General features: G+C 32.4%; 1 protein-coding gene across 1 annotated transcript in view; it reads right to left on the bottom strand.

The window, feature by feature from the left end:
- The window catches only part of LOC127727926 (sorting nexin-4-like), a 129,135-nt gene that overhangs the window by 51,099 nt on the left and 58,223 nt on the right, over positions 1–19,813 (bottom strand). The window contains exons 4-6 of the mRNA XM_052235083.1: positions 17,448–17,525; positions 12,694–12,765; positions 11,384–11,431 (exon numbers count right to left, since the gene is read on the bottom strand). Coding sequence (XP_052091043.1) covers positions 11,384–11,431; positions 12,694–12,765; positions 17,448–17,525 — 198 coding nt within the window. The remainder of the gene's footprint in view (positions 1–11,383; positions 11,432–12,693; positions 12,766–17,447; positions 17,526–19,813) is intronic.

The raw sequence follows: 19,813 nt of genomic DNA, 5'->3' as shown, positions 1-19,813 counted from the left end.
TACTAGCTTTTGATCATAAACAAGCTTCTGTCCAAGTTTGGTACAAATCCAGATAGTTTAAGAAAGTTATTAAAATTTTAAAAACTTTAACCACAGAGTGAATGTAATGTTTCCTGGCAGAAAAACTAAGTCCATTTATAAGTAAAATACAGAAAAAATGAAATTTTTTTTTTAACAAATTTACTTCTGGATACTATCTTATGATCATAAACAAGCTTCTGTCCAAGTTTGGTACAAATCCAGGATAGTTTAAGAAAGTTATTAAAATGTTAAAAACTTTAACCACAGAGTGAATGTAATGTTTCCTGGCAGAAAAACCAAGTCCATTTACAAGTAAAATACGGATAAACAGGAATTTTATTTTTACAAAATTTACTTCTGGATACTATCTTATGATCATAAACAAGCTTCTGTCCAAGTTTGGTAGAAATCCAGGATAGTTTAAGAAAGTTATTAAAATTTCAAAAACTTTAACCACAGAGTGAATATTTGTGGACGCCGCCGACGACGACGGAATGTAGGATCGCTATGTCTCAATTTTTCGACTAAAGTCGAAGGCTCGACAAAAATCATATTTATAAAAAAGCTTATTATGTCAATAAATGCTGAAATTAAATAAAGTGTCTACAAATTTACTGACTGCAAGAGTAACTATTACCATATAATGTTTCCATGTACAAACCTCTTGTCGCTTTGCTTTGCAGTTTAAGCAGGTCGAACAGCAGATGTTCTTAAACCCTGCTGACTGCCATGGCGATTGCCAAAAAAACGGATCACCAGATGTAACAAAATGGATATTAATTATTAATTAAATACCAAACAGAAAACAATAAACTTGCGGAAAAGATGGTATACCGCAAACATTAGGTGCAAAAATTGGTACACCATAAATATATATTCATAACTACTCTAAATACCAGCACAACAATGTTAAATCTGCAAATTTGCTCATGCATGAGTTGAATGCCGGCGAGGGAAGAACAAAAATTTGCTTCCGCAAATTTGCAGATTTAACATTGTTGTGCTGATATTTAGAGTAGTTATGAATATAAAATGTGTTTTCAGCCATGATCACCTTCACTGGTGATCCAATGGATGGATCTGTCGTAGAGTTGTCACTTGTTTAGACGTACTTATATATACATTTTCCAAAAGACCAAAAAAGTGAAGTTAAAACACATTTGACTAGCAGGTCGGACAATTGATGTTCTTAAACCCTGCTGACTTCCATGGGGATTGCCAAATAAACGTATCACCAGATGTAACAAAATGGATCTTAATTATTAATTTAATACCAAACAGAAAACAATAAACTTACGGAAAAGATGGTATACCGCAAACATGAGGTGCAAAAATTGGTACACCATATCCGGATTTCGACAATTAATGTTTCTTCAGTGATGTTAGGAATCGAAACGGTATTTGGAAGGCCATATAATTTACCTCAATTTAGGATTGACTCTTGAATTTTAAATAGTCGAAATAGGATGAACAGATTAAATAAACCCAAAGGCAAATATAATACAAGCCAAAACAAAAAAATATAAACAAGTCTAAATTGAAAACAACGTTCAAACCTATGATTGCGTTGGATAAAAACCGCAATCTTTATACGTGTGCATGCAAAACAAATTTCTTGGTAGACGGGTCTAAATACAGCACAAACAACATTTTCCAAAAGACCAAAAAAGTGAAAAAGTATATTTTAACAAAACGCATTTGACTAGGTGCATAGGAGTCGAGAAAGGGGACAAGATCTGCTCCAAACACTTTCAAGAGTGAGGGGCACTTTTCAATCTACTACTACATCACTGATATGTATCAAAGTAATTATATAATCAATAATGATTTTACTCGGACACAGCTTGAAGAATTGAGAAGCTCTAGTGTTAACGCAAAATCCCAAATTTGATAAAGATTAAATATGTCCAAACATTGTAGTACATAAACCCATAAACCAGTATGGACATTTTTTGTGTTTAATCTTTTTAATCATGCAATCGTCTTCCAAATACAAAATGTATTTCTTTCTCATAAAAAACGTCGTACAAGTCAGATACAAAACATAAGTAACAAAAGAAATGGGTTGATAACATTCAGCCGTATAGTTTTTCTGCACTTGTACCGTTAAAGTCAGGTCAAGGTCCTCGGCTAATGCCTCGGACAATGATCTGACTACTCGTGCAGAAAAACTAAACGACAATGGTTGTTACCAGCCTGTTTTTTTGTTACCTTTGTTCTGTATCTTAATACTTATTTTCATGAATTTAATGAATATTAAAGTCTAACAACTCTGGATGAAATTTTTCCCCAAGGCCATATAGCACCATGGTACCATATGAATAGATTTGATAATAGAATGTATTACAGATGTTGTGCTATATAATTTCATGGTGTCAGTGCTATTTCCAAATACCATAGTGTTATTTGAAAATACTGGTGAGAACACTGGATATACTTGACAAATTTTTATGAGTGAAAATCCCATTCCATTTGATGAATTTTTTTCAGCACTAATCAGGCTGGGACAAATCAATGAAATCAAAGAGCTTGGGAGCTCTGATAGAAAAGACGGCCATTGTTTCTATTTTTTTGGGGGGTATATTATGATAGGCTAGATTTTTCTTCATTAAATTTATTAATCTTATATTATTACCAAATATCAGATTCATTGTAGGTAGGCTGACTGACAATAGAATATAAATGATCTGTTTTCAAAATCTATGGTCTTTATTTGTTTATCAAAAGATATATGTAAAGTGAAGTTGACCACTGGTTTTAATTTCAAAGTCTTCCATACAAAGGATGAGCCCAAGACCAGCTAGAATAATTCACAATATTGAAGTAATTTGTTGTTCATGCAATTTCATTTCCTTTATCAATAATTCATCATGAAGTCAATTTAAACAAATTGAAGAGATCAGCACCTTCTAAATCAAAATATTTAACTACAGGCTTAAACAGTTGATAATTAATAGTTATGCTGGGCATTCATAAATTCATGAATTTGGTAGTATATGCTTTTTATGAATTAATGCCAAGTATTGGCGATATAAATTGAAGAGTATTTCACAAACATGAAAATTGGTAGCAGTGAAAATACTGTCTAGACAACAAGGTTTGATTTAATAATTGTCTTACTGTGACAGCTTTGTGATATAGCAGTTGATGTGACTTGACTTTTCACTACAGATAACCATGATAACTCACTAGCACATGTATCATAGCTATCATATTTATCCAATTTGTGACAGTGATTTACCTGATCATCAGTTTATAAATACAGTGAACAAGAATTGGGAAAATAGTGGTTTCTAAGTCAATCTCACATAAAAATATGTGATTTTAAAAAGGCCCTTGACTCCAGAATGTATATTGATAATATAAAGGGGTGTCTTACTACATGTACTTCTTTATATGGTAAGATTACAAAAAAATTGACCAAAAACAGGCATATATAATTAAATTGCAGTGGGAGCATTACATGTTTTGAAAACATTTTTCCATTTCACAGTAAAACTGTAAAGCTATTATAAATTTTAATAAAATGCTCCGCTGGGGCGCAGCTTGAACGACCGCAGCGGTCGAACCCTGAACAGTTGGGGCAAGTATGGACACAACATTCAAGCTTGATACAGCACTGAATTTGGATTGTAATTAAATATTTGACACAGCATAGGTTTCTGACACAGAATGAAAGTGGTCTAAGAACTTAAAATTTTTTAATTTACCTATTCAAACCATATCATTATTATTTGCTTTTATATATAAATCAGAAATAACCAATTTAAATTGGAAAATTTTAAAGAAAAAAAAAATCCCCCCCAAATTTTTTGAACCCCCTTATGATTCATCACCCCCAAACTCAATCCCAGCCTTCCCTTTGTGGTATGGTACCTTGCAGTACAATTTCAGAGAGATCCATACACTTGAACACAAGTTATTATCCGGTAACTAGAAAAATGCTTATTTTTTGGCCCCTTTTTGGCCCCAAATTCCTAAACGTTTAGGGCAATTACCCCCAAACTCAAACCCAGCTTTCCCTTTGTGATATGGAACCTTGCAGTACAATTTCATAAAGATCCATACACTTACACACAAGTTATTGTCCTGAAACTAGAAAAATGCTTGTTTTTTTTGCCCTTTTATGGCCCCTAATTCTTAAAATTTTGAGGGAATGACCCCCAAAATCAATCCCAGCCTTCCCTTTGTGGTATGGTACCTTGCAGTACAATTTCAGAGAGATCCATACACTTGAACACAAGTTATTGTCTGGAAACTAGAAAAATGATTATTTTTGGCCCCTTTTTGGCCCCTAATCCTAAACTTTTTGGGCAATTACCCCCAAACTAAATTCCAGCTTTCCCTTTGTGATATGGAACCTTGTGATACAATGTCAGAGAGATCCATACACTTACACACAAGTTATTGTCATGAAACTAGAAAAATGCTTGTTTTTTGCCTCTTTTTGGCCCCTAATTCCTAAAATTTGGAGGCAATTACCCCCAAAATCAATCCCAGCATTCCCTTTGTGATATAAAACCTTGTGGTACAATGTCAGAGAGATCCATACACTTACACACAAGTTATGTCTGGAAGTTACAAAAATGCTTATTTTTGGCCCCTTTTTGGCCCCTAATTCCTTAACTGTTGGTACCATAATCCCCAAAATCAATCCCCACCTTCCTTTTGTGGTATTGAACCTTATGGTAAAATTTCATAGAGATCCATTCACTTAAACTAAGGTTAGAGTGCGAAAAATAATGTGTCTTCGGACGACGACAACGACGACGACGATGACGCCAACGTCATACCAATATACGACCACAAAATTTTTTTTGCGGTTGTATAAAAATATAGATATATGTGCCCATAGATAGTGTAAGTCTCATAATATTTGGTTGAGGCAAACTAAAGTTATAGAACGGAAACGAAAAATTCAGCAATTTTTCCATTTGTAAAGGGGCATAACTCTAGAACAGTAAAAGTGACGCCACCAAATTTCAAAATTGATCTGTATTTTGTGGTAATAAGCATTGTGTATATGTTTCATAACATTTGGTTGAGGCAAACTAAAGTAAGAGAAAGGAAAGAAAAAAATCAGCAATTTTTCCATTTGTAAAGGGGCATAACTCTGGAACGGTAAAAGTGATGCCACCAAAATTCAAATTTGATCTGTATTTTGTGGTAATAAGCATTGTGTATATGTTTCATAACATTTGGTTGAGGCAAACTAAAGTAAGAGAACGGAAACTAAAAATTCAGCAATTTTTCCATTTGTAAAGGGGCATAACTCTAGAACGGTACAAGTGACGCCACCAAAATTCCAACTCGATCTGTGTTTTGTGGTAATAAGCATTGTGTATAAGTTTCATAACATTTGGTTGAGGCAATCTAAAATTAGAGAACGGAAACCAATTTTGGGACGTACGTACATGTATGTACTACGTTCGTACGTATGTATATGTACAGAAGGACAAGGGTAAAACTTAATGCCCCCTCCACTACAGCGGGGGCATAAAAATCATGAAGTTACCATAATTTCCCTTCACATGGTTTCATAGTACATACTTTTGGTGTACAAAGTAATTGCATGGATGATAAATTAGTACAATCATAAGATAGCATTGTAGTCTAATCACGAATTAAGGACTATATTTGTTATTCTTCATTTAAATGATAGAAAATTGCAATAGTCAAAAATATTTTTTTAAAACAAAAGATTTTTAAAACAGCAGGATATATAACAAAAGTGCCATGCTGAAATGTCTGGCCTGTTTTACTTATCATTGATTTCATGTTGAAAGTCTGTAATATGAAGGTTTTACTACAAGTATCACATAAACTTAGCATTATCAATGTTCTATGAAAATGAGGTCACGGTCTGATGAACCATGCCAGACAGACATGTACACCTTATAATCATTCCATACACTAAATATAGTGGTCTTATCGCTGATAGTACCTGAAAACAGATCTAACCACAAAATCTTAATATTGACCAATGAACCATGAAAATGAGATCAAGTTCATATGAACCCTGCCAGACAGACATGTACATCTTACAATCATTCCATACACTAAATATAGTTGACCTATTGCTTAAAGGTATCTGATAGTCTGACAAACTTACGAAAACTTATCATTCACCAATTAACCATAAACATGAGGTCAAGGTCATATGAACCCTGCAAGACAGACATGTACACCCTACAATTGTTCCATTCACCAAATATAGTTGACCTATTGCTAATAATTTCTGAGAAATAGACCAAACCACAAAAACTAAACATTGTCCAATGAACCATGAAAATGAGGTCAAGGTCAGATGACACCTGCCAGTTGGATATGTACACCTTACCATCATTCAATACACCAGGTATAGTAGACCTATTGCTTATAGTATCTGAAATATGGACTTGACCACGAAAAAACTTAACCTTGTTCACTGATCCATGAAATGAGGTCCAGGTCAAGCAAAAACTGTCTGACAGGCATGAGGACATTGCAAGGTACACACATACAAAATATATTTATCCTATTATTCATAATAAGAGAGAAATGAACATTACAAAAAATCTTAACTTTTTTTCAAAGTAGTGACAGAACCATGAAAATGTATATCATATTTGTTTTTTGTTTATTTTTTTGTACATAAATCAGGCTGTTAGTTTTCTCCTTTGAATTCTTTTACACTTGTCATTTCAGGACCTTTTATAGCTTACTATATCATATGAGTATTTACTCATTGTTTAAGGCCAAACGGTGACCTATATAGCTATAGTTGTTAACTACTATATATGTCCTTTAATCTCTAGTGGAGAGTTGTCTCATTGGCAATCAAACCACATCTTCTTATTTTTATAATAAGTCACTCGATCAAATCAAAGTGCTGGTGAGAACTGAAGGGTAAAATTGCTTTAGTTTTGCAACTTTGAGAATTTCTAAATAAAACATTGAATTGTATTTTGCTAAGCAAGTTAACAAGCATTCTAAGAGTATTGCATGGCAATACATAGTCCCCTACCGGGTAAAAATTCATTATACTGGAACAAAAAGCTAACTTGTTCTATAACTTGTCATGGTGTAAACAAAAAGAAAATATCAAGTCAATATCTTCAAGCATGACTAAAAACAGTGTGGAAAACTGATTAAATGAGTGAATTTTTCAAGTCCAAGGACCATAACTCTGCACAAAATTATCAGACCGAAACAAAATTTCGAACTTGATCTGTATAACTTGTCATGATAAAGCTATATACCAATTATCAATCAATATCTTCAAGCATGATGAAAAAAAGTGTGGAAAACACTCTTTACATTAGATTTGATTAAAATTATAGTTCTCTAAAATTAGATATGATGTAATACAGTGTATATCTATTTTCAAATTATAATCAAATATAATTACTAGTTCCAAATATTTTTTCTTTTATTTGTCACAAACTAACTATTTATAACGGTTTTCAAAATAATAGACAAAACTTGCATTTTACCCTTATGTTTTATTTTTAGCCATGTCAGCCATCTTGGTTGGCAGGTAGGGTCATCGGACAAGTTTTTTAAACTAGATACCTGAATGATGATTGTGGCCAAGTTTGGTAAAATTTGGCCCAATAGTTTCAGAGAAGATTTTTGTAAAAGTTAACAGACAACGAAGACAGACGACGGACGACGATGACGGACGCCAAGTGATGAGAAAAGCTCACTTGGCCCATTTGGCCAGGTGAGCTAAAAAAGCACTTTTTTTTTGTTCTTTAAAACTTTTTATTAATATCTTAAGAGAAATGAAGGCTTCGAGCAAATGCAATGTGATTTCCATTTTAATTTATATTTCCAAGGGGCATAACTCGTTAAAAATATTTGATCAGAACTTATTTTCTAAACTGTCAAAGACATTGCTGATATAAACCTCATAGAAAAGTTTCATAAAATTCTGGCAAGAATTGAACACATGAGAGTGCTAACATTGCAATTTTCCATATACTCAATATTTTTCCAAGGGGCATAATTCTTTTAAAAATAATTGATCGGCACTGATTTTTGAACTCTTCAAGTATATCATTGATGATATAAACCTATAATATAAATTTCATAAAAATCTAGCAAAAATTGTACACATTACAGCGCTTATAAGGCAATTTTCCATATAATTAATATTTCCAAGGGGCATAAAATTTAAATTTTTTTTGATCTGCACTGATTTTCAAATACCTCCAAGACATTGCTTACATAAACCTATGATTCAAGTTTCATAAAATTCTGGCAAGAATTGTACATATGAGAGTGCTAACAATGCAATTCTCCATATAATTTATTTTTCCAAGGGGCATAATTCTTTTAAAAATAATTGATTGGCACTGATTTTCGAACTCGTCCAAGACATTGCTGATATAAACCTATGATATAAGTTTCATAAAAATCTGGCAAGAATTGTTCACGTGAGAGCGCCAACAAGACCCGACGGACAGACACCTGGTATTTCTATGTCCCCTGCAACGCGTTACGCGAAGGACAATAAATTGCATGACATTGACTGGATATGATCTAAATAATGATCACTTCACTGCACTATTTTGTTTGGACTACCAAAGGTAGTGATCAACCTTGGAAGATATAGATATCAAGTTAGTACCATAGGGTTTTGACTGCATTTCATGCAATCTTTATATAATTACCCAAAAACCCAGATTTATATTCAAACCATAATTGGCTTTTGCTCAAAGATCTACAAACATTATGGTAATGTACATGTTGACAACACAAAATGTACAAATGAAAATAACCCACAGTTACTAAATTTTCAGGCCTATTATTAAAATTTGTAAATATGTGGCAAGGGCAGAACCATGCCATTTGGTGAAAACTTTATAAACAGAGTCCCATAACACCAAAAACAATAATTCAGACCATTATCAAAATAAAATTTCATCAATCTTTAAATTGTTTTATAACTTAAAAAATAAAAAAACAAGAGGCTGTCAGAGTGACAACAAACCGGATTTTCCTGCATGAAAATGATATTTGCAAATCTGGACCCCCAAACAGGATCAAGTAAAAAAAAAATTTAGATTCAGCATTTCAAAGAACCCCATATATTCAATTTTTGTTGAAATCAAACAGTTTAATTTTGGACCCCCGATTAGGACCAACTTGAAAACTGGGCTCAAAATCAAAAATCTAAAGACATGTTTATTAATAAACAATTTAATTTTAGTTTTTAAAGGAGTTTGCTCCATAAATATATATATATATATATATGCGTTTTGTTAAAATATACTTTTTACTTTTTGGTCTTTTGGAAAATGTTGTTTGTGCTGTATTTAGACCCCTCTACCAAGAAATTTGTTTTACATGCACACGTATAAAAATTGCAGTTTTTATCCAACGCAATCATAGGTTTGAACGTTGTTTTCAATTTAGACTTGTTTATATTTTTTCGTTTGGGCTTGTATTATATTTTCCTTCGGGTTAATATGATCCGTTCATCCTATTTCGACTCTTTAAAATTCAAGATCTAGAGTCTGTCCTAAATTGAGGTAAATTATATGACCTTCCAAATGCCATATCGATCCCTAACATCACTGAAGAGACATTGTCGAAATCAGGATATGGTGTATAAAATTTTTTGCACCTCATGTTTGCGATATACCATCTTTTCCGCAAGTTTATTGTTTTCTGTTTGGTATCAAAATTAATAATTAAGATCCATGTAACATCTGGTGATCAATTTATTTGGCAATCGCCAATGGCAGTCAGCAGGGTTTAAGAACATCAGTTGTTCGACCTGTTAGTCAAATGCGTTTTGTTAAAATATACTTTTCACTTTTTGGTCTTTTGGAAAATGTTGTTTGTGCTGTATTTAGACCCCTCTACCAAGAAATTTGTTTGACATGCACACGTATAAAAATTGCAGTTTTTATCCAATGCAATCATAGGTTTGAACGTTGTTTTCAATTCAGAGTTGTTTATATATATATATATATATATAGCATTCAGAAAATTAGTTTATACAGAATAACAAACAAGCCAACCACAAAATTCTTCAAAACATTTACCAAAAAAAAAAAAAACTTATCTGTAATTAATTTCAAAATATATAATAATGAGCAGTAAATTTCAAACTATATTTATATTGACCTACAGAGCTTTTCATCAACAACACTTAGGAAACACAAAACTTTCAAATAAATCAGTCACTCCAATTATAATTTTGTTAGTTGATAATTACCACATGTTTGTTATCTTGATAAAAGGTGGAAATTATTGCATGAATAAAACACATACAATCATTGATAGACTATCTATCCATATACTTATTAATTACACCATTTCTGTTCAAAGGGAAATAACTCAAAATAAATAAATCAAATAATAAGTATCACTTTTGCTACTGAAAGGTCTACAACTCAACAACAACAGCTAAAATCGTGAAAATTGAACTTGACCTTCATTTAATCACAGGAAACACAGAAAAGATTTCGTCAAAGCGTTTTCATGTTAATGAACGGACACTGTTTGGCATCCGCCAGTCTGCCGTACATCTCCAAATCAATAACCGATTTTTCCTTCGATGTGAATTCTAAAAGTGATACACTGCTTTTAAAAATAAAATGATTAAGTCCCATGACTCCAAATGACAATCTTTAAAATTAACTAAGAGGTTCTAAAGAGCCTGTGGCGCTCACCTAGGTCTATGTGCATCTTCAACAATGGATACTCTCTATCTTTGTGGATTAGAATAGAATTCATGACAAAAATCTCTTATTTGTTGATCTAGCCTTGCTGATCATTTTGCCTATTTAAGTTTCTATCTATCTATTACCGGTATACTTTTTCAGATATTAGGCAAAAACACAAAAAAATAGTAAACATCGTCATTAAAGGGCAATAACTCCAATAAGGGGTCATCAGACGATTTCAAAAATGCTGACTTATTTGTTGAACTTATCTTGCTGATCATTTTTGCTATTAAAGTTTCTCTCTATCTATTATAGTTTTCAAGATAATAAGCAAAAATTTTAAAAGTTGGTAAAATTCGTCATTTAAGGGCAATAACTCCTATAAAAAGTCGTCTGACAGCTTAGAAGTATATAGACAATAGGTAGATCTCATCATTCCAAACATTTCTGTCCTTGTCAGATTTTCTCTTTTAATAGTGGTTTTCAAGTTAATAGACAAAAGTTGCATTTTACCCCTATGTTCTATTTTTAGCCATGTCGGCCATCTTGGTTGGCAAGCGGGGTCATCCGACACCTTTTTTAAACTAGATACCCTATTGATGATTGTGGCCAAGTTTGGTTGAATTTGGATCAGTAGCTTTAGAGAAGAAGATTTTTAACGGACGTCGACGCCAAGTGATGTGGCCCTTTCTATATCTTACTTTGCTCTGAAAGTCTGTTGAGTAGACTGCTTCTTTCCAACCTTCATCCTGCAACAAATATTCAAAATATTATTAAAATGATTTACATATCCTTTATTTAGTAGTTCAGTGGATGCTTAGTGTACTCCAGTCAAAATTAAAACTTAAAAGAAAGAATTTTCATGCAAAGTCATCATCATACAGACATTTTAAATGTTAATACTGTGCATTTGCATGACTTTGAGGTTTTCCTTACTGCCATAAGTATAAGACAAACAAGAAGTTGAGATGGATGTAAAAACATATCACACAGCAAAGCATACTCATATGAAGGTTAATATCTAATTTTAGGAAGCTCTTATTCATAGTTCCTTAGAAAAATGTGATGAAAATTTCATAATGGTCATTACATGAAAGAATATACAAGTTATCCCTATACAGGAAGTGGATGAGCGATGATTGTGAAAACACATCGCTCAGTAAAGCGTGCTCACACAAAGCTTGGTACTATATTTCCAGAAGCTCTGATTCATAGTTTCTGAGGAAAATGAGACCAAAATTTCTACATGGCAATAATGTGTAATAATATATAAGTATTTGGTACACATGAAGTTGATGAGCAATGAAATGTAAAAATGCATCACAGGGTATAACATGCTCACATGAAGCTTTCTACTAAATTTATAAGCTCTGACTTGTAGTTTCTGAGAAAAATGTAATGGAAAGTTCATAGGACCTACTGACAGATGGACAGAGGTCAACCAGTATACCCTCTCTTCAGGAAGAAGGTATTACATATGCAATACAATGTTCCATACCAAGGATCAGAATATTTATTTAAAGATGTGAACATTTTCAACTACTGTCAGTTCAACCCATCTCCCAAGAATAAGATTGTCTGTTTTTCACTGAAAACAAATATTTTCCAACAATTTTCTATGTCCAAGAGCAACAACTTACACAACTGGAATGAATCTCAAACTTAATTTGTAACTTCTTATGATAAGACTACATAAAGAATCTATTAAATCAATTGATTCATACTTTACAGAAAAGGTGTCAAAATGGCATAACCAGCTAGATGAGGTTTGGTGCCAAATATCAAGAAGAATTGACTTATAGTTGATGAGAAAATACTAAAGTAAATTTGTTACGAACAAAACAAAACAGACAAACAGATGCACAAATGAAATGACAGAGGTACATGTAAACCAGTTGTTTTCAGGTAACCCCTCCTAAGGAACTAGCTATATATATATATATAGCTTATAATAATTGAAGTTATTTACTTATCCATTTGATAGCTCCCCATGTTCAAGTATTGAGTTTACCTGTTGTAGGAATGATATAAACATTCTGTCTTGACTTAGAATTGGATGAGCTGCTAACCTTAACAGGAAAATCTGAGGATAGAAAATAAGAATATCTATATGCATCAAAGAAAATTTTAGTAAGATAAGTCATATGATACTTCAAATTTAAAAAAAAAGTTAAATATGTTTTATATACGGTACTTGAACTATAAAACAAGTGTATGTGATCTTTCTTGTAAAAAATTCCTTTATCTTATCAAAATCTTCAGAAATGTTCTGCTATAGAATTATTGTCTTCCCATACTCCAATTTGCCAATATTTGTCTGTATGCCTTAACTGCAAGACCTCTTGATAAAACTTTGGCAGCCACACAGCGCTATAAACATATAAAGATGTAAACAAACAAACACACTGGAATGTTAAAATAGTAATAGTTGATTCTTAAAGGACAAATTAAATACATCAAATCATTTAACAACTGATATATAGAAAAGTTCAATTCACAAATGGGAATGCATGGAAAATATTAAAAACAAGAGGCTGTCAGATTGACAGTAAACTGGATTTTGCTGTATGAAAATGATATTTGCAAATCTGGACCCCAAAACAGGATCAAGTAAAACAAATAAATGATTTTTTGTAGGGTTCAGAAATGGAAAGGCCATAATCAAACTACCGGTAAGTATCACTTTTCGCTACTTAAGTTCTACAACTCAACAAAGATAAAAGCTAAAATTGTAAAAATCAAACTGGACCTTCATTTAGTTACAGGAAACAACATATCTAAATTTAAAAAGATTTCGTCAAAGCGGTTTCAAGTCATTGCACGGACAACGCACTAAATATCACTTTTCGCTACTTAAAGGTCTACTACAACTTAACAACAATAAAAGCTTAAATTGTGAAAATCTAACTAGGCCTTCATTTAGTCACAAGAAACAACATATATAAATTTGAAAAGATTTCGTCAAAGTGATTTCAAGTTATTGAACAGACACGGTTTGGCAGGCTCCCGCCTGACCGCCCATCACCAAATTAATAACAAATATTTTCCTTCGGATATCCAGTTAAATATTAACATTTCTCTAGTAATTCACTTATTTTTCACATGCTTATGATTCTGTGTTGATTCAGATTGTCGATCAATGTCACCATCCAGTAACTTCCGAAACAAGCGATCCACAATTATTACTGAATGAAATATTATTTGTCAATACAAAAAAAGGTAGGTAAGTGATAAGTTATTCGAGTCTTGTTTTTGACAATAGAATTTTCAATTGTCACCTCAAAACTTTACCTATAGCTATAAACACGTGATATAATGTAAAAAATAAATGTGCATGAGTCAACTTCAACATACAGATGCAGGATTCACGTTGTTAAGACCATTTTGTGATTATAAGCATTGTGTATAAGTTTCATAACATTTGGTTGAGGCAAACTAAAGTTAGAGAACGGAAACGAAAAATTCAGCAATTTTTATGTTTATAAAGGAGCATAACTCATAAACAGTAAAAGTGACGCCACCCATTTTGGAACTTGATCTGTGTTTTGTGGTAATAAGCAATATGTATAAGTTTTAACATTTGGTTGAGGCAAACTAAAGTTAGAGAACGGAAACCAATTTTAGGGACGTACGGACGTACGGACGGACAGACGGGGACGGACAAGGGTAACACTTAATGCCCCCTCCGCTTCAGCGGGGGCATAATAAAAATCAGACCATTAAGTATATGGAGTTGAAAATCTAATCTATTAATCTCCAATATCACAGTTTTTAAAGGACCAGATCTAGATCTGTAAGTTATAAAAATCAAACCCACTCTAATTTTCAGTCCATGATACTGTAAAAAGAATTAATTAGAATGGGTATTCCCTTTTTTCTCTCCATGTTATGTCTTCCACTTTTACTATGTCTTATTTTATTTTATCACTTTAGAGAATTTACAAATAAACTGCCATTGCAGTCTATATGTTTTTTCAGCACTTTTCATTTGTCTATTTTTCTTAAAGAAAATTCTGGTCTTGTTGGAACACTTGCAGGGCCTCATCCAGGAATTTTGAGAGGGAGAAGTGACTTCTTCTTCCTTGAGAAAGTAGGAAGAAGTAGTCAACTTCTTGGAGAAGTGAAATTCCATTACCGTTTCGGTTGTGTAGTGTTTTCGTGCTTATCTATTACAATGGTATCTATGATGAGTTCACATTAGATTAAGGAAATTGATTTATATATGCAATAAAAAATATACCTGAATTGTTTTTCTATGATACTGTACATGTTGAAAACTCTTAATTAAAAAGCTCAGCTTGATATGACCGCAGAGGTTGAACCCTGATCAGTTGGAGCAAGTATTAACACTACATTCAAGCTTGATACAGTTCTGAATTTGGATTGTGATTAAATATTTGACACAGCATAGGTTTCTGACACAGAATGAATGTGGTCAAAGAACTGAAAGATTTGAAATTGGACTTTTACCTATTATTTTCCAATATCCAAAATTTAAATACACGGTTAGATTCAGCAAATTATATCCAAGAACACCAAGAATTTTATTTATTTATTTATTAATGGACAATATTAGCCAAGTTTTCAAAATGCTCCATAAAAGAATTAAGCTTAAGCTGTAATTGGTAGGAAACCTTTTATTAAATCAATTAATAATTTTTTGGTGTTTGAATATTGCTTACAAGTGGGGTACAGATGGATGTGTATGGTAGTTGAGGTTTATTTGTCAAGTTGTTCTCAAGTTGTCTGGAAACCAAATGTCTTTGGACAACGACAACGATGAGGCTGACAACGTCATAACATTATACAACCGCAACATATAACAAGAGGCTGTCAGAGTGACAGCAAACTGGATTTTCCTGCAGAGTTCCAACCCAGAACAGTTGAGCAAGTATGGACACAACATTTAAGCTTAAAACAGCTCTGAATTTGGATTGTGATTGAATATTTGATACAGCATAGGTTTGTGACACAAAATAAATGTGGTCAAAGAACTGAAAAATTTGAAATTGGACATTTACCTATTGTGGTGCGATATCCAAAATCTAAGTACATTGTTAGAATCAGCTTATCAAAGAACCCAAAAATATAAATTTTTGATAAAATACTTATTATTGCGAACCCAATGATACTTTTCCACAGATTCACCTGCAAGTTACCTGTCGATTTAAACTTTTGTAAGTTCTTTTGTCCCATCTAATACAATAGCTATTGTTCTCTTTGTATATTTGATGGGACCTTTAAATTTCTTCCAAGAGAAATCTATCACTCACTGATTAATTTACCTGAACAAAAGTTTGAACTGTCAATAATGAAAATACATGTACAAATACTATATAAGGACTATATTAATATTTTAATAGTTTCAATATAAACACTGATTCAAAAATTAAAAGTTGATTTCTGAACAAATTTTTTATATTTTCCCTATTAAAATTTGCTTTTTTTTGTGTGTTTGACAAATAAAAACTTCAAAATTATTGTGTTTAAATTAAGGTCTTGATAAATGTATTCTATAACTGAACAACAACAAAAACATGCAAATTCATTGGAACAATACTAAAAATTTTGTCAGAAATAAACTTTTTATAATTAAATCAGTGTTTATATTGAACAGATTGAAAATATATTATTGATATTGATTAAATACAATATTGCATGCAGTTTATGCGAGTTTATACAACTATTTCCCCAAAAAATGAAGATAATTTTTTGGGCAGGTAAATTTATCAATGAGTGATAGATTTCTCCTAGAAGAAATCTAAAGGTCCCAGTGAAAAAACTACACAGAGAACAATAGCTATTATATTTATTCAATAGGACAAGAGAATAGACAAAAGTTTAAATACCCTGGTCAAGAGCAGATGACTCTGTGGAAAACTTTCATTTGGTTTGCAATAATTAAAACAATTTCTGTTCAAAGGGAATTAACTCAAACTTGTTTCCATGAACCAGTAATGCAAATCTAAAATTAGATGATTTCACCATTAAAAAATTGTTCTCTAAAATTAGATATAATGTTTTCAAATTATAATCAAATATAATTAATAGTTCCCAATATTTTTTCTTTCATTTGTCACAAACTAATATCTTATCTGCAACTTATCTATCAAAGTCAACAACTTTATCTACACAATGTAATGTAATGAAATATATCCTTTAATAAAAATAGATTATTATCTAATGAAAATGATATTTGCAAATCTGAACACCCAAACAGGATCAAGTAAAAATTTAACATTAACACACACAACAAAAATAAAATACCACACAACAACTGTGACATCTACCTTCCAAACACACATGACTTAAAAAAAAATTAGTTATACATGTTTGACAACTCCTGACTAATCAATTGAACAGATACAATCATTGATAGACTATCTATACATTTCAGCTATACATAAACTTATTAATTTCTGTTCAAAGGGAAATAACTCAATCACATAATAAATAAATTTCTGGTTTCTAAAAGGGTCCAAAATTCAAGTACGAGAAAAGTCGTGAAAACTGAACTTGACCTTCTTTTAGTCACAGGAAACAACATATCAAAATTTGAAAAAATATCATCAAAGCGTTTTCATGTAAATGAATGGACACTGTTTGACAGCCGCCCACCCGCCGTACATCCCCAAATCAATAAACGATTTTTTCCTTCGAAAATCTGGTTAAAAACTGGAAACTTATTCATCCAGAATTCAGGCTGTGTCTGAGAAGTATGCTGCTGTGAAAGGCATAACACAAAACCTGCATATGAGTTCATACCTCAAGTGCAGCTCGTCGTCTTTCAACAAATTCTGGATCAAATTTATCTGTTGGTGCTCCTTGCCAAAGGTATGATGGCTGTAAAAGAAATCAAAACACTGTTAGTTTCATCATCAAATCTTGTAAGCAGTCCTTAATCTTGAAAGTATCAATACTTGTTACACTTAAGAAGAAGATGATTCAGTTAAATATCACTCATGGTTGCAACTTGAATTGAATGCTGGTGAGTGGGTAATTCCATGTGAAATCTCTATATGTAACTCCCCAAATTATGGTGACTTTGCTAGCGCTCGTCATTTTCGTCATTTACGAAACGGATTTCAAAATGACGAAAGTATTTCAAAAGAATTTCGTCACTTAAATTGGAAAGTGTAAAAATATTTTTGCATGAAAATACTTTAAATTCTACCTGTCTTCATGTTTCTGACAGGTTTATGACCCTCAGCTATTTAACGTTCACAACAGGTGTTAGAAAGTTATGATTACAGGTACTCCACTTACCGCCATCAGATCATACAGATGGGTCACTAATCCGTTAATTATTAATAAACCTCATAATTGACCAATACAATTATTTTCCCAAGTAAAATCAGTCAGTCGTCATTTCAATTTCAATATTTCTCAAACGATCACAATTTGCAGTTCATTTGTCGTAGTTTCATCGTATGAACGTATTTTCGTCATATTTGATATAACTTTTCATTAAAAACTTACAACAATTTCGATTAAAAAGATACAACTTTATTGAAAACGTTCAGAAATATTTTCATGAGTCAAACAGGTGCTTTCTTTACTATGTACTGCACATGTGTGAAAGTATTCTTATAAGTTTATTTATAGACACTAAAACACAGGCACTACTATCCAGTTAGTAAACCCACAATTAACAGAAACAAGTGCCTGTGCACTTAAACGTAAAATACGAAATCATTCAGTATCAAATGAAACGAGAGAGACAAATACATTTCTTACTTAGCAACTTAATTAGAACTAGAGGCTCTAAAGAGCCTGTGTCGCTCACCTTGGTCTATGTGCATATTCAACAAATGACACTTATCTATTATAATTTTTAAGATATAAGGCAAAAACACAAAAAATTGGTAAAAATCGTCTTCAAAGGGCAATAACTCTAATAAGGAGTCGACTTACGATTTCGACTATGCAGAATTTTTTCTGAACTTGTCTTGCTGATCATTTTTGTAATTATAAGTTTCTCTCTATCTACATGATCTATTATAGGTATCAAGATAATACGCAAAAATTAAAAAAAAAGCTAAAATTTGTCATTTAAGGGCAATAACTCCTGTAAGAAGTCGTCTGACAATTTTGACGTATATGAACAATTGGTAGTGCTCAACATTCTGAAAATTTCTGCTCCTGTCAGATTTTCTCTCTTTATAACAGTTTTCAAAACAATAGACAATACTTGCATTTTACCCCTATGATCTATTTTTAGCCATGTCAGCCAACTTGGTTGGCATGCTGGGTCATCGGACACATTTTTCAAACCAGATACCCTAATGATGATTGTCTCTAAGTTTGGTTAAATTTGGCCCAGAAGTTTCAGAGGAGAAGATTTTTGTAAAAGTTAACAGACGACGATGGACGCCAAGTGATGAGAAAAGCTCACTTGGCCCTGTGGGCCAGGCGAGCTAAAAACTAGCCCTGTACACAAAATTGAGTCTGTGAAAATGTTTGAAAAAGACCCTGATCCAGGAAATTTTTTACTAAATGCTAAATGAGTAACTAAATCCATGAAACCCCAATCAGGTAAAGGGAATTTCCATCCATTTTTTTCAATAGACCACTTTCGAGTTATGTCCTTCACCAGAAAAGTTCTTCAATTATGAGCGCCTTTATGACGTCATTTACCAGATAGAGGGGATAGCCTGTATCCCTGCAGGGATAACCTGTATCCCTGCACTATTAAAGTTCATCAAACATCTTCGTGATAGTCATTATGCAGGATAAACTAGAAATACTGTTTGTTCCGTAGACCAGTGTACTTCATTACAATTCCCTAATGACAGCAGTGCTGCTTATCAATTATAAGAATTTTATTTTGCCGAATGATTCGTACAATATAGCATCATATTTTTTCAACATGGGAAGGAAGTGATGTTGCCCCTAAATGCACAAATGATGTTCACTAAAACCAAAGTTTTTGACGGAAATGTAACGAACTCGAAAGTGGCCTATTGAAATAAATTATGTTGTTTTATATTATAAAGTACACGTATTGAATAAAGTTGTAAAATGGAACTGACAAAGTGACATTATCCCACAATTTCCACAAAAATTTTTGATGCAATTCAGTAGCATTCAGAATAAATTACAATGTCACTCTGTTCTCTAACATTCATATT

This window comes from Mytilus californianus, unplaced genomic scaffold (assembly GCF_021869535.1).
Source record: "Mytilus californianus isolate M0D057914Y unplaced genomic scaffold, xbMytCali1.0.p SCAF_2, whole genome shotgun sequence".
NCBI classification, from domain to species: domain Eukaryota; kingdom Metazoa; phylum Mollusca; class Bivalvia; order Mytilida; family Mytilidae; genus Mytilus; species Mytilus californianus.
Note: the sequence above shows the minus strand (reverse complement) of the source record. Positions and strands in the feature narration are given on the sequence as shown.